The sequence below is a fragment of the Capra hircus genome, chromosome 5 (assembly GCF_001704415.2).
Source record: "Capra hircus breed San Clemente chromosome 5, ASM170441v1, whole genome shotgun sequence".
Classification (NCBI taxonomy): Eukaryota; Metazoa; Chordata; class Mammalia; order Artiodactyla; family Bovidae; genus Capra; species Capra hircus.
In genome coordinates, this window is record NC_030812.1 from 98,489,172 (window position 1) to 98,510,746 (window position 21,575).

The following is a 21,575-nucleotide window of genomic DNA, read 5'->3' on the forward strand; positions in this document are numbered from 1 at the left end:
ACAGACTAATCTTTCTTCCATATCTTTAATGGAGGCTCATTCCTAACTTAGTTGCAGATGAAACTTTCTGATAAAAGAAAAGGAGATTCTTGTGAGTCCCAACCATAAATGTTGTTCCTGGTACTATATGTGAATGCAAATACTTGGAAGATATCAGCATGTAAGCAAGCACAGGCATATTTTATCTAGTCATCATTTGTCACCAAGAAAAGTTAAAAATATGAAATTTAGCCAAAGTTACATTTTGGCTCGGATTAAGTTCAAATTTTGCTTTATTCACAATGTGTTTTATTTTTGCTGTTGGTTCATGATTACAAATTAATTTTAACTGCTTAATGATTTAAAGTAATTCACTCCGTGTTTTCCTTTAAGTCATACCTATCAGGGTGAATCAATTCCTGATGGCTCAGCATGAGCTACAGAGAACTTCTTGATGATATTATGTCATACCTCCTCACCTACTTAGGAGACACAAACTGTTGAATTTATTTTGAAATATGAGTGCATTTTGGATAGATGAGAGAAAAATAAGGTACTTTGTATAAAATTTCAGTTAGAAAACTAAGAGAGTGAGACAATTCTCAATATAACAATGTTTAAATGCAAATTTGATTAAAGGGAAATGAATTGTAGAATCACATTAAATACAAGATGGTATATTACTTCAAAAAGATATTCATAATTACAATGGCTGAGTACTTTATTATCAGTTGAAAGTTTGATTTCTTTTTGATAAAAACTGAAAGTAATTAAGGACAAAGCCCACCATGAAGGAAAAAAATGTTGTATAACCACATCTATGCACTGGTCTGTTATTTCATCAAGTGCACAGGAAGAGTTAAAACCCAAGGAATAGAGAATAAGCAGGATTAGAAGATTAAATTTCATATTTTTTAGACACTGCAGCAACAGGGATAAATAAGAATGTCAAAGACTGAAGTCAGAAATCAACATTCTTCCCCAACCAAAACATGTTTTGTTTTGTGTTAGGAAATCATCAAACTATTTAAAAGTAGAGAAAATAATACAGTAAGTCGCATATACTCATTATTCAGTTTTAAGTTATTAACTTATTGTCAATCTTGTAACCAGTCAATCTTAAAGGGAATCAACCCAGAATACTCATTGGAAGAACCAATGCTGAAGCTGAAGCTCCAATACTTTGGTCACCTGATGTGAACAGCTGACTCATTGAAAAAGACCCTGATTCTAGGAAAGATTGAAGGCAAAAGAAGAGTGTGTCAGAGGATGTGATGGCTGGATGGCATCACCGATGCAATGGACACGAACTTGGGGAAACTCCAGGAGATGGTGAGGAACAGGGAGGCCTGGCATGCTGCCGTCCGTGGGGTCAAGAAGAGTCAGACACGACTGGGTGACTGAACAACAACAACAACAATCTTGTATCATTTATTATTTAAGCAAATTCTAGACATAATATCATGTGAATGTTTCCCTGTCTATACAACATAACCACAATACAATTACCACATCTAAAAGTAATTAATACTAATCTCTAATAGCATTATAAAAAAATCAATAGGGAATTACATTTTCTAATTTAAAAATAAGTTACTCCATTTTCTAATTTTGGAGTGTTGTATCTGTATAGAATACATGAAAATTTTTTATTTGTATTAAAAAATAAGTTTGTATTCCAAAAAAAGATAGGCACTGTTAACATCCATATATTTCTCTTCCAATTATTTAAATGCACAGATTTGCTTTCGTTGTTCAGACAGCATCTCTCTGGCAAATGCCATTAAATTTGGAGTCACAGTCTTCAGAATACACCTGATTTCTTGTTATGACAGCACAGCTCATGTTATCAATGGGTCCAATCACCGAGAAACTAGAAGACACAAGGCAGACTTTAGAGCATTTATCTTAAAATAATGGTTATACTTCTTAAAGTTTCCCCCAGCCAAGTTTTGCAGGTAATTTTTTTTTCCAGCAGTCAAAATGTTGCAGAGATATTAGAATAAACTCTTCTTTTGTTGCCAGGGACAACAAAAGATTTAGAATAACAACAACACATTTGTTATAACAAATCTGTTATATTGTTATAACAACAATAACAACAACAAAAGATTTTAGAATAGACTCTTCTTTTGTTGCCAAACTCTTCTTTTGTTGCCAGTGGGGCACTCTTGATTTGCTTATCCCCCATGCCCTCCCTTCTGGGATGGCTCTTACCTGAGTATCAATACTGTTGGAGTGCTAGTCTGAAGACTAGGAGCATTCTTGGCTGTTCCTGCCCTCTTAACCCTCAAATCACATGCATCAGCAAGTCCTGGGCATTCCATCTCAAGATTAGTCCTGACAGCCATTTACTTCTCTCCCAAGCTACCATTGCCTCTCTTTCTCCCTGGTCATAGCCTTGTGATTGAAAATCCATTTCCGTGTCACTTTCCATCTACTCATTTTTCACATAGAAGCATAAATAATGCCCTTTCGAGACAGCTAAATGCTAAAATGAAAGTTTTTGATAAAGGTTATGTGGTGACAGATATTCTACATACCAGTGGGAGTTTCAGGAGTTTCAAAGTTGGAAACTAGGGATAGTTTCAAGTTAAAACTGTTTAAATAACTGCTAATTCTTCAGTGGTATGACAGGGTTAGGAATGAGTGTGAATAGAATAATTTTTGAGAGAGCTATTTCCTTAACTATTTTTTCTAGTCATTGATTGTGTTTGTTAGTTACTCAGTCATGTCCAACTCTTTGCAACCCCATGGACTGTAGCCCACCAGGCTCCTCTGTCCATGGGATTCTCCAGGCAAGAATCCTGGAGTGGATTGCTATTCCCTTCTCCAGAGGATCTTCCTGACTCAGGGATTGATCTGGTACCTCCTGCAACTCCTGCACTGGCGAGCGGATTCTTTACCACTGAGACATCTGAGAAGCCTCATCTGCATATCATTTTTCCTTAAATATTTAAATGAAACCTTTTAAAATGAGATATGTTACTCGGTTATCTACTCTCCTTCTACAATACATTTCTCTTTTGGCTACAGGATTAAAAGAGAGAGAGAGAGATGCTGCCGTAACAATATTCTGCTTTCTAAATAAAAGAATAAAAAAAGAGCCTAGTTATTTTTAACTAAATTTTGTCAAGTTTGCAATCAAAGCATGTCCAAAGAATGAATACTACTTCATACTTTAATGTTTGTGAAAGACAAGACTGAGTGGAGAATAGCAATATCTAGGAAGGCAATGGCACCCCACTCTAGTACTCTTGCCTGGAAAATCCCATGGATGGAGGAGCCTGGTGGGCTTTCGTCTATGGGGTCGCACAGAATCGGACACGACTGAAGCGACTTAGCAGCAGCAGCAGCAGCAGCAGGACTGAATAAACAGATTGAAATGAACTGACATGTCATGGTCTTTGTCCCAAACTTGACAAATCTCAGGTGCTCTAGCAGGTTAGAATGTTAAGAAAATCAAAGCGCAGAGAACATGCAAACATCTGTGACACCTAAGAATCTTAAAGCCTTCTTACATGTATTACGTTATAGTGTTCACACAAGAATATTGTGAGAAAAGCTTCATTTTCTTTTCATACATACAAAAAATATTTTTTTTCCTACATGCAAAAAAAAATTATTTCAGTGAGATTGAAATAATTTTCTAAGGGCAAAATTGCAAATTCTCACTTTCTGATTTCAGCTCAAGAGATGTTTGTATATATTTCAGGTGTTTTTCATTTATAAGTAAAATTTATCTTTGCATTTTGTATATAGAAAATATTTGCTTGGTAATATTTTAAAGGAGATTTAAATCAGTTTAACAATGTAAAAGTAACTATCATTTTTTGCAATTAATAATTTACAGGTTTCATAATGAACACTTTCTATTCCCTTTGCATGCTCAGTCACTCAGTCATCTCTGAATCCTTGCAGTCCCACAGACTAGACCACCAAGCTTCTCTGTCCATCAGATTTTACCAGCAAGAATACTGGAGCAGGTTGCCACCTCCTCCTCAAGGGAGTCTTCCCAACCCAGGGATCAAACCTGTGTCTCCTGCATTGGCAAGCTGATTCTTTACCACTGAGCCACCTGGAAACCCCCTCTATTGTCTTCAGTAAATGTTAAAAGGAGAAGGAGAGGAAGGAAAGAGAGTGAAGGAAGAAAGAAAAAAGAAAGAAAAAAAAAAGAGAGAGAAAGTTTTCAAAAGAAATGAGGAAAGAAAGAAGAAAAAGACCAGAAAGCAAAGAAGCTTAAATAAATATACCTTTCTATAAATAAAACATCAATACCATTACCATTTCCCCCTGCAAATAAGTACTTACATTTCTTGTTCCACAAAAAGTTGTTCATTTATCCATATCCATTGTTTTCCTGGCGATGTAATATATAGTCCAAGCCAACTAGGTTGTCCAGATTTCAAACTCTTCTGTATGAACTCCTACAAGAGAAATAGTATATTCGTTCACTCATTCAAAAAAATTTGGGGATGTGAAGGCAATAGGTTTGTGACATCTGTCACCATATTGATCGCCAGTGTTGATTCAGGTGATCTGGCTGGCTAGGTGGGTGTCCCTTCCTCCCTAGCCACTCCGTGTGCATCCCTCTAGAAGCTGCAAGTTCCATCAGGGAGGACGACCATCCCAATAGAGGAGGACCAGTCTCCTGTCAAGAGTATACAAGTAGCTGTACTCCCCTGTTAGAACCTCCAAACAAGCTCTCAAAAAAAAATTGATGCCTTATATACAGTAAGGGCTTCCCTCATAGCTCAGTCTGTAAAGAATCTGCCTGCAATGCAGAAGACATGGGTTTGATCCCTGGGCTTGGAAGACCCTCCGGAGAAGGAAATGGCAATCCACTCCAGTATGCTTGCCTGGAAAATCCCATGGCCAGAGGAGCTTGGTGGGCTACAGTCCTTGGGGCTGCAAGAGTTGGACACGACTTAGTGGCTAAACCAAACCATACAGTAAGGCACTGAGCCAGGCATTATGGAATGATAAATAACCATTGCTTTCAGAATAATAGGGCTTAAAAAAAAAAAAACAATAGTAATTGTAGGCCCCTGGGTGGCTAGAGGGAGCAGAGAGACCAGGGTGCCCTCTACTTCTGGGTGTCTTCCGAATTTGGCTCCAGCCTCTCCCAGAACCCCTTCCCAGTCACTCCAATAGGGCCTTTCCCTGACACCGGGCTGCTTATTGACCTATACCCAATGGCCAGTGAAGGTTTACAGGCTCAACAAGGACCAGCAGTGGGACAGCTGGGGCACCAGGCATGTCATCCAGCTACATAGAGTGGCTGAAGGGCGTGTCCCTGCTAGTTAGGGCTGGACAAAATGAGGTCCACTGGAGAAGGAGGTGGCAAACCACTTCAGTATTCTTGCCTTGAGAACTGCATGAATAGTATGCTGGTTAAAGAATGTTCAAAAGCAATGACTATGAACCACTCACACTTTGAATTGTACCTAGTGATTCACCCTTATACTTAAAAACTGTTCTTGACTCCTCACCAGCTCTTTTGAATTTTGAATCACAGGTAAATGTGCCTGTAGCTTTAAACAATCACGTTGACTTTCATTCCAAGTTTTAGAAACAGTTGAAAACCTGTAACATTTTCGTTGATTCAGTAGCCAGTCACTTGGGCACACATAATGATTTCCTGAAGGAAAATAGAGGGGAAAGCAATCAGTTAAACTACAGTCATTAGAGAAAGTGTGAATAGTATCAAGTGTAATTGAATGGAAAATAGATTTTTGCCAACTCATTTTTTTGTGATTAAAAGGTACCTCATCAGCAGCACGAGAATGAAATTAATGCAAAATCTGTATATTTCCTGGAATGGAGGCAGTGCTTGGGGCTATGGGCTGCAGAGAACAAAGCTTATGAATTCTGACCACATAATTAGGAGATACAAATATATAATATAAATTATTTATATATAAATATTAATACAGATACATTTATATAATATTTATATGTTAAATTATTTCATATTTATTTATTAAATAATATTTTATATTAAAATAATTTATATTAATTAATATTTTATATTATTTATATATTTAAATTTATAATATATATTTAATTTTAATTTTTTGTTTTTATTTATTTATTTTTTTTTACTTTACAATATTGTATTGGTTTTGTCATACATCAACATGAATTCACCACAGGTGTACACGTGTTCCCAATCTTGAACCCCTCTCCCACCTCCCTCCCCATACCATCCCTCTGGGTCATCCCAGTGCACCAGCCCCAAGCATCCTGTGTCCTGCATCAAACCTAGACTGCCGATTTATTTCTTATATGATATTATACATGTTTCAATGCCATTCTTCCAAATCTTCCCACCCTCTGCCTCTCCCACAGAGTCCAAAAGACTGTTCTCTACATCTGTGTCTCTTTTGTTGTCTTGCATACAGGGTTATCATTACCATCTTTCTAAATTCCCTATATATGCGTTAGTATACTGTATTGGTGTTTTTCTTTCTGGCTTACTTCACTCTGTATAATCAGCTCCAGTTTCATTCACCTCATTAGAACTGATTCAAATGTATTCTTTTTAATGGCTGAGTAATATTCCATTGCTTTCCACAGCTTTCGTATACAATCGCAGCACTGTTTATAATAGCTAGGACATGGAAGCAACCTAGATGTGCATCAGCAGATGAATGGATAAGAAAGCTGTGGTGTAATATATATTTAATTTTAAATAATTTTAAATAATATATTTAAACTTATATATATTATATATTAATAAATAATAAAACATATTATTATTAATTTAAAATAATATTTTAAATAATATATTTAAATTTATTATTTATATACTAACATATAATATTTTATATTATTAATAATTACTAATTTAAATTAACATAAATAATTACCACAAATAATATCTATATTAAACTATTTGTACATAAATATTAATATTTATATAATATACAAATATATAATATTTTTAAGTGTTTATAACTAATCAAAAAATTAAAAATCTGTTGTTTGATTCTGTCCCTTGTTTCTAATTTCTTTTCAATTTGAGATTGTCCTTACAACCTGCACTTCCTTCCTGTGAGATAATTTTCATCATCATTTCTTACCTTATTGTGTTGATTGCTTTTCAATCACAGTTCCCTGCCAGGAGCCAGCATGAGGAGTCCCACCCGTGGCAAAGGTCATGAGGTTAAGGGGCCTGACAGGCAAAGGCGAGTTGGGCCTTACGGGAGCCTCACTAAATCTGCTCGTGCATCTGCCCCCAAAACCAGAGTTTGCCTGCCTTGCTGCATTATGCCTTTCACCTATACTTCTGACATTACGGGGGATCTGAAAGAGGTGGGAATATCAGACCACGAGACCTGCCTCTTGAGAAATCTGTATGCAGGTCGGGAAGAAACAGTTAGAACTGGACATGGAACAATAGACTGGTTCCAAATAGTCAAGGCTGTATATTGTCACCCTGCTTATTTAACTTATCTGCAGACTACATCATGAGAAACGCTGGACTGGAAGAAACACAAGCTGGAATCAAGATTGCCAGGAGAAATATCAATAACCTCAGATACGCAGATGACATCCCCCTTATGGCAGAAAGTGAAGAGGAGCTAAAAAGCCTCTTGATGAAAGTGAAAGAGGAAAGCGAAAAAGTTGGCCTAAAGCTCAACATTCAGAAAACAAAGATCATGGCATCCAGTCCCATCACTTCATGGGAAATAGATGGAGAAACAGTGGAAACAGTGTCAGACTTTATTCTTTTGGACTCCAAAATCACTGTAGATGGTGACTGCAGCCATGAAATTAAAAGACACTTACTCCTTGGAAGGAAAGTTATGACCAACCTGGATAGCATATTCAAAAGCAGAGACATTACTTTGCCAACTAAGGTCTGTCTAGTCAAGGTTATGGTTTTTCCTGTGGTCACGTATGGATGTGAGAATTGGACTGTGAAGAAGGCTGAGTGCCGAAGAATTGATACTTTTGAACTGTAGTGTTGGAGAAGACTCTTGAGAGTCCCTTGGACTGCAAGGAGATCCAACCAGTCCAATCTGAAGGAGATCAGCCCTGGGTGTTCTTTGGTAGGAATGATGCTAAAGCTGAAACTCCAGTACTTTTGCCACCTCATGCGAAGAGTTGACTCATTGGAAAAGACTCTGATGCTGGGAGGGATTGGGGGCAGAAGGAGAAGGGGACGACCGAGGATGAGATGGCTGAATGGCATCACTGACTTGATGAACGTGCGTCTGAGTAAACTCCAGGAGATGGTGATGGACAGGGAGGCCTGGCGTGCTGTGATTCATGGGGTCACAAAGAGTTGGACACAACTGTGCAACTGAACTGAACTGAACTGATCCCCCACCACTTCTCTCTGTAAAGGAATTAACTTAGGACTCCAGTTAATAAATCTCCTGGGTGTGGTCCAAAAACTCCTCTGATGGCTCTCTAGCCTGCCTGACAGGATTATCTGGCCACATGTGATTGTTTACAGCCTCCCAACCCTGAGAGGCACAAGATGCTTTAAACTTTCTAACAACAGATTCTTTTGAGAAGTTAGAAAATTATTAGTATAGTATTAGCGAGTTAGTTAGAAATTATGTTGGTGCAGGGTTTCATCGCTGAGTTGATTGCCACCAGGCCTCCATAGCCTTAGGCACCTGGGAGTATGTTAATCAATGTAATTGGAATGTAGAAAAGGAAATATAGTAGTTTTGATGTTAGCAATACTAGACTTTTTGAGTTAATGAATTTTCTCTTTTGTTATAGATCACTGTATTCCTCTTTCTTTGTTATAAATCACTGTGTCCTTGCTATGTAAAAATGTAACTTTATCACTATCTTAAGACTAAATAGATCTTAAGGGGAAACAAGTTTCCTGATCGATTAACCTTTATCAACAGAAATAAAGGTGGGGCCATAAAATGTTAATCGGTCTCCAGACCGGAAGATATTGTAAAACAAATGTAAGACCCTTGTAAGAACAAAGGTATGCTGAGAACACATTTATCTCTATGTATAACTGAAAGTATAAAAGTGGACTTGGAAAATAAAGAAACAGACCAGTTCCTAGAAAGACTGATTTCCCCCATGTGGTCTTTTCTCGTTCTCTTCTTTTCTGGCTGAATTCCCATCTGGAGCATGGAGGCTCGCCATGTCTACTTACTTTCCCTGGCTTCTAAGACCCACGTGAGAGGGAGCCCAAGGCAGGGCACCCTCCTCTATTCAAGCAGGCGCCAGTGGCCTACGTGGGTGGTGCAAACTTCACGTCTTAGAGTTTTATTGGTTCTCTGTGTAAACCAAGTTATTCAGCCTCTTTCTCCACTAATAGTTCTACTACAGTATTTCTTTCTAATCTCCCTCCATATCTTTAATCAAGCAATTAATTCCTCAGATGCCAACTCTGTCCCTGCTTCAAATTCCCTGGATCAACCAGGCTGGACCCCAGCAGTTCCCTAGTCTTGAATAGCCTTCCCTTCTTCTTCCTCTAAATTATGTGTATCTTTTAATGATCAACCTCATTTCTGAGGTAGGAGATAAGCCCCTGAGCCAGACAGCTGCTGTTTGTTAAGTGGAGTAAAATTTTTGTTCTCATCCAGACCCTCCAAGGACACTGCTAGTGGCAGAAGCTGAGCACTACTAAAGTAAAGAGATAAGATGACCACTTCTGAGGTCAAGGAAAACTCCCCTGCCTGCATGTACACAGGAAGACTCTTTGGGGGTCAAAAATGGAGGGTGCACCATCTGATAATAAGTGTGGACGTACCCACAGGCCTCTGCTGTGGGATGCATCTCTGCAAAATGTTTTTGTGCACCCACGTTGGGGAGGGTCCGAGGACTAGTCAAGTGTGGGAAAAGAACTGAGATAATCGGCCAAAGGTAAACAAAGACCCAGAAGAACTGTCCTATGGTAGTGATCTAAATTTCCTCTTTACTGTGCTCTGCCTCATTAGCAAGGACACCCACACTCTTCCTCTATCGATGTGTATCTCTGCCTTGCTTCTGTCTTAAACAAACTGCTTCCCTGTGTGCTCTCCCACTTTTTACAATGTTTCTAATAATAAACTTTATGCATGTGTTTACAGTTTTTGCTTCCTTGAAACATTCTTGCTTTAAAATGGGGAAAAGAGCCAGGGCTGCTCCTGGAGTCTCTAACCCCTGGTGGACTAGAGGCTAGGATTCCTGATTGTCATCAAGGCTACCTAGGTTCAATTCTTGAGGAGGGAACTAAGATCTCTCTTTAGGACTGCTCACTGCTATCTCTCTGAGATCATTTTTCACCTCCAAAACAAAGTTTTTAAACAGTCATAATTTCTGCCACCTCTAAGAATCAGAACACTCAGGTGCTGCATAACTAAGGATGAATTGTCCATGTCATTGTCACCTGCGAATGACTCCATAACTTTTATCTGATTGGAAGTTTCTTCAGGTAACTGACATATTCATCATTGACTCTCCTATCACACATCACTTTAATTATAGTGCATGAAGGTTGATTGTTGAACGACCGAATTAAACATCCATAAGTTAGAGCATGTCAGACTTTTCATGGCTACTATTTTAGTCTGTCATCTAAAGTCTAAATTTTTTAAAAATTCATTTTAGGAAATTGAATTAAGATATCTAGCTATGATGGGAAAACAAAACTTCATCAGCAGACATGACTTGAAGAGGACTATCGTGGATGTAATATAAAATTTATAATAATTTATAATAATATAAAATTTTAGAATAATATAAAATTTATATATTGAAGACTATCAATATATAAAGCATCAAATATATCTTTACTCTCTACTAGGGCAAGAGTGGACAATCCTGAATAATTATAATCTTCCAAAAGTATGTGATGACTCAGGGTGATTGGATTATAATCTCAGCTATACAAGTACATACACGCCTGTGTGTTAAGTCACTTCAGTCGTGTCTGAGTCTTTGTGACCCCATGGACCATAGCCTGCCTGGTTCCTCTGTCCATGGGATTCTCCAGGCAAGAATACTGGGGTGGGTTGCCATTCCCTTCTCCAAGGGACTTTCCTGACACAGGGATTGAACTCACGTCTTATATCTCTTGCATTGGCAGGCGGGTTCTTTACCACTGAGGCCACCTGGGAAGCCTGTACAAGTACATAGTCATGTGCTAAAATGACCTTAAATATTCTTCTCAGTTTATGATTGGAGAGATGCTATTTATTCACTAGTGAAAAGGAGTCATTTGGACAAACTAATTCTATTACATGGATTCTGATAGACTGTAAAGATACAGGTCTAGAGCGGCAAAACACACTGAAAATACTCCAAATGATCAATGTAATATGTTAAAACCACAAAAAAAATGCAAAATGTGGACACTTATTGTCCAGAAGAGTTATAAGAGTTAATTCAGTTTCAAGCACCACGTTCTACAATAAGGAGAACTATCATGAGGATGAGGATGGAGAAAAATACTTATTGAGCAACACTTTGTATCAATTCCTGTCTCAGATGGTTTGCATAATAATAACTAACACAAAATGTCATTACTGTGGGCCAAGCAGGTTTCTAAGCACTTAACATATATTTATTTTTAAAAACAACTTTATAAAAGACAGATACATTCAATGAAGCAATAGAGATAGACATGGTAAAATCCAGAACATGAGAAATTAGACACAACCATAACCCATTTTTTTCAACATTAAATAAATGTTTAAGAAGGAAACAAAAGGAAGTAAGGAGAATATACAGATTTAGAGACTCGAGACATTTTAGCTGATGTAACTGGTCTTTGCTCTGATCCTAACAAATAAAATGGAAACAAAAATCGAATGCTGATGGAATAGTAGATGATATTAGGAGGTTATTGTCAACTTGGTTTTAGGAATTGTGGTAGAATTCTAAAATGGGCCCAAGGAGACATCAAATGGTGCAGCTGCTTTGGAAAACAGTTGCAGTTCCTCCAAATATTCAAGCAAAGAATTGCTATGTAACTCAGTAATTCTACTCCTAGGCATTACTACATATGAAATGAAAACACACCCATACTCACCTCAAGAAAGAAATGGTAACTGTGATGTGATGGAGATAGAAATCATCTTGCAATACATGTATATTAAAGCAACCCATTGTACACAGTAAACGAACACAGGACTTATAGTGACATTGTGATTGTGTTAAACCCTTAACTGTCAGAATCACATACTAAAATATTTAAATATTAAATGGCATGATAGCCAGTAATTGCTTTAATAAAACCTAGTATGAGAGTGTGATGGAGGTGGCGATATAGATGAGTTAATCTTCATTACGTGTTAATAACTGTTGATACCAATTGAAAGGCACATGGAGATTTATTATATAATCCTTTCTACTTTTAGTTATATTTTGCATAATACAAATCTGTTATTTAGTGCTAAATTGTGTCCAGTTCATTTGTAACCCCTTGGACTGCAGCCCACCAGGCTCCTCTGTCCATGGGATTTCCCAGGCAAGAATACTGGAGTGGGTTGCCATTTCCTCCTCCAGGGGATCTTCCTGACCCAGGGATCAAACCTGTGTATCAAATGCTATATCAAAATTCCAGCATTGGCAGGTGGTTTCCCTGAACCACCAGGGAAACACAATAGAAATACAAGAATATAATAAAACAAAACCTTATGAAGTAGATATTATTATGCTTAATTTACAGATGAGAAAGGGAGTCACACAGACATTATCACTTTCCCAAAGTCATACAGCAGATAAATATTAAAGCTGAAGTTTCAACCCAGTTACTTTGGTTCCATAACCCATGTTACTAATCACTGAATCATGGCATCCTGCCCTATGCTAACTGGTATGTTACAGTTCTTCAGAGAAATAGAACTAACAGAATTTTGTGTCTGTGTGTGCATGTTTAAAGAGAGAGAAATAAAGAATGACAATGAAAGGAGAGAGAGATTTTAAGGAACTGGCTCATGTGATCATCAAGGCTAGCAAGTCCAAAATGTTTAGGCTAGCAGGTTGGAGACCCAGGGAAAAGCTGGTGTTGCAGCCCAAATCTGAAGGCATTCTAGAGGCTCAATTTCCTCTTCCCCTGAAAACTTCAGTATTTGTCTCTCAGGGTGTCAGGAGCCACGTTAGGCATTACTGACAAAATGGAGGCATGGCCCCAACCCCTTCTCCTCATCTCGCAGGCACGGCCGCAGGATGATGGAGTTAGGTCTTGTGATTCTGACTTGTTCTTTCCTTTCTTTGGTTGAGTTGGCTGGAAAGAATGTTAAGGTGCTTGAGAGAAGCATGAGAAAGCACAAAGCCTTCTGCAGTTGTGCCCAGAAAATCATCTATAAAATAACCGTTGACATTTGTTCAAGGATCTTTACAAAGAATGTCCCAGGATGAGCACGAAGGCTGCAGCTTGAGGCCAAGGGAGGGATTGTTATCTGAGACCTGTTGGTGAGGGAAATATTTATGGCAAAAGAAGTTTGCTGAGTTTCAGTTCAGTTCAGTCGCTCAGTCGTGTCTGACTCTGCGACTCCATGAATGGCAGCACACCAGGCCTCCCTGTCCATCACCAACTCCCAGAGTTCACTCAGACTCACGTCCATCAAATCAGTGATGCCATCCAGCCATCACATCCTCTGTCATCCCCTTCTCCTTCTGCCCCCAATCCCTCCCAGCATCAGAGTCTTTTCCAGTGAGTCAACTCTTCACATGAGGTGGCCAAAGTACTGGAGTTTCAGCTTCAGCATCATTCCTTCCAAAGAACACCCAGGGCTGATCTCCTTCAGAATGGACTGGTTGGATCTCCTTGCAGTCCAAGGGACTCTCAAGAGTCTTCTCCAACACCACAGTTCAAAAGCATCAATTCTTCAGCGCTCAGCCTTCTTCACAGTCCAACTCTCACATCCATACATGACCACAGGAAAAACCATAGCCTTGACTAGACAGACCTTAGTTGGCAAAGTAATGTCTCTGCTTTTGAATAGCTATCTAGGTTGGTCATAACTTTTCTCCCCAGGAGTAAGTGTCTTTTAATTTCATGGCTGCAATCACCATCTGCAGTGATTTTGGAGCCCAAAAAAATAAAATCTGACACTGTTTCCACTGTTTCCCCATCTATTTCCCATGAAGTGATGGGACCAGATGCCATGATCTTCATTTTCTGAATGTTGAGCTTTAAGCCAACTTTTTCACTCTCCTCTTTCACTTTCATCAAGAGGCTTTTTAGTTCCTCTTCACTTTCTGCCATAAGGGTGGTGTCATCTGCATATCTGAGGTTATTGATATTTCTCCTGGCAATCTTGATTCCAGCTTGTGCTTCTTCCAGTCCAGCGTTTCTCATGATGTACTCTACATATAAGTTAAATAAGCAGGGTGACAATATACAGCCTTGACATACTCCTTTTACTATTTGGAACCAGTCTGTTATTCCATGTCCAGTTCTAACTGTTGCTTCCTGACCTGCATACAGATTTCTCAAGAGGCAGCTCAAGTGGTCTGGTATTCCCATCTCTTTCAGAATTTTCCACAGTTTATTATGATCCACACAGTCAAAGGCTTTGGCATAGTCAATAAAGCAGAAATAGATGTTTTTCTGAAACTCTCTTGCTTTTTTGATGATCCAGCAGATATTGGCAATTTGATCTCTGGTTCCTCTGCCTTTTCAAAAACCAGCTTGAACATCAGGAAGTTCACGGTTCACGTATTGCTGAAGCCTGGCTTGGAGAATTTTGAGCATTACTTTACTAGCATGTGAGATGAGTGCAACTGTGCGGTAGTTTGAGCATTCTTTGGCATTGCCTTTCTTTGGGATTGGAATGAAAACTGACCTTGCTGAGTTCAGGGTTTAGGAATAATTAAGAATAGTTAGAAGCCTTTTTAGGAGATAGTGATCTTAAGATGCTAGGGGCCAATGGGATTTAGAAAGATAAGAAATAAACTGAGGAATGCGGCATGAGTTACAATGTAATCACAAGTATAGGACACATAACAGAAAGTAGATAATCGATAGTAAAGCCAATTTTGAGAATCTGAAGCAGGAACTCTGTTTGAAGGACAACAATGATTTCTGGAGACAATAAATCTGGGTGGGGGAAACTGAAAATGTCAAACCTCTGACCTAATGCTTTTGTCAAAGTATAAAAGAAAACCTGAAGCTTGAAATAAACATGTAGTTATGGACTTCCCTGTAGCTCAGATGGTAAAGCGTCTGCCTACAATGCAAGAGACCTGGGTTCAATCCCTGGGTCGGGAAGATCTCCTGGAAAAGTAAATGGAAACCCACTCCAGTAGTTTTGCCTGGGAAATCTCATGGATGGAGGAGCCTGGAAGGCTACAGTTCGTGGGGTCGCAAAGAGTCGGACACGACTGAGCGACTTCACTTCACTTCACTTCCATACTATGAGTCAGAGGCTACATCATCATCTGCCAACACTGCTCACCCCTTCAGGCTGATTCCTTGGCTGCTGGAGCTGGACTCTGGCATCAGGGCTTTCAACTGATTGGGTGAAGCCCACCCACATTCTGGAAGGTGATTTGCTTTACTCAAAATCGATTGACATATATTAACATAACCTAAAAAGTGCTTTCACAGCAACATTTAAACAAGTGTTTGATCAAATGTCTGGGTATTGTGCACTGCCTAACCAAGTTCACACATGTAATTTGAACAGTTACACTTGGTTCAATCTACACTAAATGTTCTATGATGTTAGTTATTACATTATTCCTTTGCAAGTTTTCAAAACTGATGTTTAATTTTCCTAAATTCATGTGACCAGTTGATTGAAATCTTTGATTCAAACAGAACAGTGCATTACAGACAGATGATTACCTGCTAGGCTGGTGATATTTGCTTTCTGAAGGAAATCCATTTCTCTATCTGCATTCAATGCAAAGGGAAAAATATAAAGAGAAACTTAAAATGGATAGAAGTCTAGGTATATGAAAATAAGCATACTAGCACAAAATAAAAGCATACAAATAAAAATTCAAAATCTCTCTTTTCTGCTATGCCTCTATTCCTCTCCATCCTGAGAGTTAACTACTTTTTACCATATCTATTTTTACTGCTTTACTGCTTTACTGCTGCTGCTGCTGCTAAGTCACTTCAGTCGTGTCCGACTCTGTGCGACCCCACAGATGGCAGCTTACCAGGCTCCCCGTCCCTGGGAGTCTCCAGGCAAGAACTCTGGAGTGGGTTGCCATTTCCTTCTCCAATGCATGAAAGTGAAAAGTGAAAGTGAAGTCACTCAGTTGTGTCCGACTCTTTGTGACCCCATGGACTGCAGCCTCCAAGGCTCCTCCATCCATGGGATTTTCCAGCCAAGAGTACTGGAGTGGGGTGCCATTGCCTTCTCCAAGTACTAATCAAAATCCAAATATTCTGTGCATTCTTAAAATTCATACCTTTTACTTTTTTGTATATTTTTCAGAGAACTTTTTAATTGCCATTATTTCATCTTGTTGCAGGCATACACACAAGAATCTCCTTTCATCTAATTAAGTTCCTTCAGCTTCTTATTTGCATTATCTATAGATTTTTTAACACAGAGTGAATTAATTGCGTTTCAGAACACAGAACAGCTGATAATCTGAAAGGTCTTTTGATTACATTCCCAGGCTAGTTTCACTCTATCTAAAATTAGCCTCACCCCCTTATTTGTTCCAAAAGAATGCATAAAAAATCTTACATTAAAATGAACATTGCTCATAATTTTTAGAACATTGCTACAGTGGTATAAGTTTATGCACATTTGAAAATGTGAGGCCAATTTGTCTTTTCTTTGAGAGGAAATGAATTCTTCATGTAAACATCTAGGATCATGTCTTTGTCTATGGTGTTCTGAAATACAATGAATCTATTCTATCTAATTGCTTTAGGAGCATTTTTATTTGTTTTTGATATGATATGATGGGGATTGCCATAAGCAGAGTAAGGCTGTCACAACGCCAATCTAAAAGAGCATACCATAAAGTCTTCCTATTAATGACTTTGCTTCTGCACTCTTATCTCTGAAAAGGGGCTCCTCTCCAGGTTTTGCTGTGAGGAACCGCTTCATCTAGATTGAAGTCGTCTATTAACCGTTTTCTGAACTGTGGTTCCCTCCCTTGATTTATCCAATAGCATTAGCCCGTCCAGTTTTCATTTTCTTTACAATTTTCTTCACTTACCCTTTTGTGTTTCTATTCGTTATTCCACTTTGTTATTATATATATATATATATTTTTTACTATTTAAATATAAAATCTTGGGAAAGAGTGTAAGTAAATATTTATGGTCAATACTTTGTTTTAAACTAGAAGCATGAAAAGTATTTTTAAACTGGTCAAAGTATACGCAAAAATCTAAAAGAAACATTAATATTAAGATTGTCACTAATTTATTAAAATATATATAAATAGTAAAGAATATTATCCTCACTAATATTTTTATCAATGTATTAAATTTTATTGGTTTCATTGAGCCCTATATTTTCAAGAACTACAGTTTTGAGAGAAAGTTATAGAAACCATGAATTAGTCTAGTTACTTCAAAAAGAACAACTACAGAATAAGCACATTAACTACTACTTCAGGAAAAAAGTGTGTAGGTGCTTTTATATCACTGTCCTGTCTCTCAAGGTGATACCAATGAACATATACTTTTAATAAAAATACAATAGTAATTTTTTAATAAATTGATGTCAATCTTTTATTGGAGGTACTTCATAAGAAGAGATATGAAATAAGTGCTAATTTTATACTTGAGTGTTTCCTAATTTTTCTTAATTTAAAAATAATTTTGTAATATGAAATATATAACTGGTCAGCTTACCAATATTGAGCTACAGTGTGGAGCTTATCTTGATAGTAAAAAGAATTAAAGATCAACTATTATTTTTGAAAGTGAAAAAATAAATTAAAATTCCATACTCACCCCAAAAGTTCAGGCCAATTACTGACATAATGAAAATAAGGATGCCAATGCATCCAAGTACTAACATGAGACAGTAACACTGTAAATACAGGATGAAATCTGAAATATTGAAATTAAAAAAAAAATTTAGAAGTCTGTGACTATTTACTTTGTATACATTTTTCTGTTTTGTTTTTATTAGAGAAAATTTGTTCATTTTAGATACAGCATTAGAATCTGTGATTAACTTATGTATAAGCTTTTCACTTTAATTTCTTTTTATTTAATCTTTAGTTTATAATTTTAATTTATACCCAAATTATGATGAAAAGTATGATTAATTGAAATTTTAAAATACAATACAAAAGCAAAGAGATGCTATGGTTATCGAATGTATTTGATTATGCTGAAATTGTCTTGCTTTGATTGTTTGGTGACTTTTGATGACTTACAATGACATTAAATTACCTCTGCATGAATAAATATAATGTATATATGTATGTATATATGAATAATATATCATGTATATAATGTGCAGTAATATATTAAGGAGTTTGAAGGAGAATGGATTCATATTTATGTACGGCTGAGTCCCTTTGCTGTTCACCTGAAACTATCACAGCATTATTAATAAGCTATACCCCAATACAAAATGAAAAGTTTAAAAAATTAATTTAAAAAGTTAAAAATATAAAATAGGAGGGGATGCAAAAGTAATATATTAAAGATATGAAGCATTAGTATATAAAATACAAAATATGTAATTTATATTATATATGTAGAATAATATATATATCAGCTATTGCCATGTATATTATTTATTTTAATGACTCACTATAACAAATAAAACATTTATTGAAGTTCTATTAATGTACCAGCCACTGTACTGGGAATATTTCCATATTATTCTTCTTTTACATATGCTATACTGTATTTTCCTGGCTTTGATATTTTGGACAGCAATCAACATCAGCCTAAACAGCATAGATCTCTGATTAGTGAGGCTTGTCTAAATTAATGCACAGTATTCCTCTGGCTCAGAATTGACAGGAATGATCCCTTTACAGAGGAGAAAACAAACTTCCAAATACCTTAAACAGGCATACTATGTTAAGATCCTCTTTCAATTTTAATCTATTTTTGGTCACATACAAAAGTAGAAAGACCTCTGAAAAAGTGAAAGTGAAGTTGTGTCCAACTCTTTGGAACCCCATGGACTGTATAGTCCATGGAATTCTCCAGGCCAGAGTACTGGAGTGGGTGGGTAGTCTTTCCCTTCTCCAGGGGATCTTCCCAACCCAGGGACTGAAACCAGGTCTCCTGCACTGCAGGCAGATTCTTTACCAGTTGACCCACCAGGGAAGCCCAAGAATACTAAAGTGGTTAGCCTATCCCTTCTCCAGGGGATCTTCCTGACCTGGGAGTTGAACCGGGGTCTCCTGCATTACAGGCAGATTCTTTACCAGCTGAGCTACCAGGGAAGCACCAAAGATCTCTACTTCACCAAAAATCCTCATAATATATTTTCTCAAGTTTATGACCACATAGATCTGCAATTAATAGATTCCATACTTACCAGAGATGAAAATTTTAAGCTTAATGCCAAGTACTATTATAGGTATAAATTAAAGGCCAATGATCTTTTACATAAGCCAAAATTTACATACTGTATCAAGCCAGGTACCTGAAGTGCATTGTACTGGTCCATTTTATACCCACTTAACTGGTTGCCATTAGCCTAAGTGGTTCAATATTAAGAAACTGCTCTTTGAATTCATTATTATCACTTCTGCAAGATTATTAGTTGTGTTATTCATATCTGCTTTATGTTGGGAAATTTTCCTTGCCTAATGGGCAACAGTCCATGGGGTCATAGAGTCGGTCACGACTGAGTGGCTAACACTTAACTAGCTTACTTACTTACTTATGCAATAAGTGTAACTTTATTTTATAGTATGAGTTAAATTTAAATGGATGTTATCTTATATTCTATGTATCTATACTAAGATTTCATATGTCTCTGCTCCCTTGTCTATTACAAAGTGATTTATACATTAAAGAAGAAATAGCTAATAATTTATTTTCATTTACTATAATGTCTACATTTAATAAATCACAATATGGGGACCTCCCTGGCAGTTCAGAGGTTAAGACTTCACACTCCCAATCCAGGGGGCACAGGTTTGATCCCTGGTCAGGGAACTAAAATCCTGTATGTTGCATGGCATTGCCTAAAAAAAAATTAAAAATAAAATAAAATAACAGGAAGAAACTTCCATAAAAAAGAGGGGAGCATAAAATGAAAGTAGATATTTAAATAAACATTAAGAAGAGAGAGAAAAAATTCACAATATATATATTTGCTTTATTATAAGTAAAGGGATTGAGATTTAAAAGAAAAAAGAAATTGTCAAAGGTCAGGAACTTTGTGGGGCTTAGGGTCGAATTCAGTCAATTTGACTCAATTTGACTGTCATTCCTAATCGATTATTCTGCCAATTCCATGGATCTTCTGTGAACATTGAAAATGGGTATGTATAAAAAAGACTTTAAGGCTGTAAAACACTATATACCACTGCTACTCCCACCATCAGTACTAGCTCTTTACTTTGGAAGTATAATAGATATCTTCATGTACGTAAGACACCCAAATCATTGTCTCCTTCTTATGTTTTGTAAAAGAAATAATTTATGCAAAAATACTGTTTTTGACCTTTTAGTTGAAAGTTGCATTCTTATTCTCATATTGCTACTTTGAAGGGATTATACTTTATCCTATTAGCATTTCTCTGTACCCATGGCTGCAAAAATCATCTTTTTATGGTTGATGCTTATAGAAGTCTGAACAATTTATCTTAGATGATTCATGATCGTCTTTTAAAATCCCAGAATATGGTTAATTTTAAAACATTAGGGATAATTTTGCTCCTAAGAGAATAATGCAGTTTTAAACTGGAGTCTAAATAAAGGTGAATAATATTCCTACCTTTAGACTTTTTCCTTGATTCAAAGCGATTCTTGAATTTCAGCATCATATAGCCATCTTCATTCTCCATTTCCTCAAGTGTTTTCTTATAATATTACCCAGAAAATAGGAAAAATAAAATAGAGGATAGCCTCAGTCTTGAATATTTCTCCTAAGCATGATATACCAAAAGCTAAAAGGAAGTCCAAAAATAATCAAAATTCACTCTGGCAGGGCTATCTAAAACCACACAGGATATGTTGGTGAATGAAAATGAAAAGATGTTGATTTTTAGATAAAATTCTGTATGTTTCAAGGTAAGAGTGGCTATTTTGTTTGACTCTTTTCAACTACCTTGTTGTAAATAGACAAATTACTTGGCTGAATTAGGTTCTGGTGTGTGGAAAGTAGAAATTGTAAGACGTGAGATTGAATATTTTGCTAAGAAGATGTCTAAGCAAAGTGTTGAAGGTTCTGCCAGGGTGTCCTTACTATTTATGGTAATATGTGAGAGGAGAGAGATAAATTAAGGAATCATTAAGCAAAAAAGAAACGCGAAATTGAAGATTTGGAAAATTCTCAGCCTACCCATATAAAGGAAGTAAAAAGACATACTCCGGAGAAAAGACCAAAAGTGTGGCCAGACAATCATTCCATAAAGAAACTATGCATAATTTTAATTAGCTGTATCATCAGCCCACTAGGGGTTGCAGTGGTAGAGAATCTGCCTGCCAACGCAAGAGATGTGGGTTAGATCCTGGGTGGGTAGATCCCCTGGAGTAGGAAATATCAACCTGCCAC

General features: G+C 37.1%; 1 protein-coding gene across 1 annotated transcript; it reads right to left on the reverse strand.

Annotated features, from left to right (window-relative positions):
* Nucleotides 1,735-20,865, reverse strand: KLRF2 (killer cell lectin like receptor F2). Its single transcript, XM_018049112.1, has 6 exons — nt 20,796-20,865; nt 17,831-17,929; nt 15,746-15,793; nt 5,472-5,620; nt 4,291-4,406; nt 1,735-1,852 (listed from the first exon to the last, which is right to left on the reverse strand). The coding sequence occupies exons 1-6, from the start codon at nt 20,863-20,865 to the stop codon at nt 1,735-1,737; spliced, it is 600 nt and encodes a 199-aa protein (XP_017904601.1).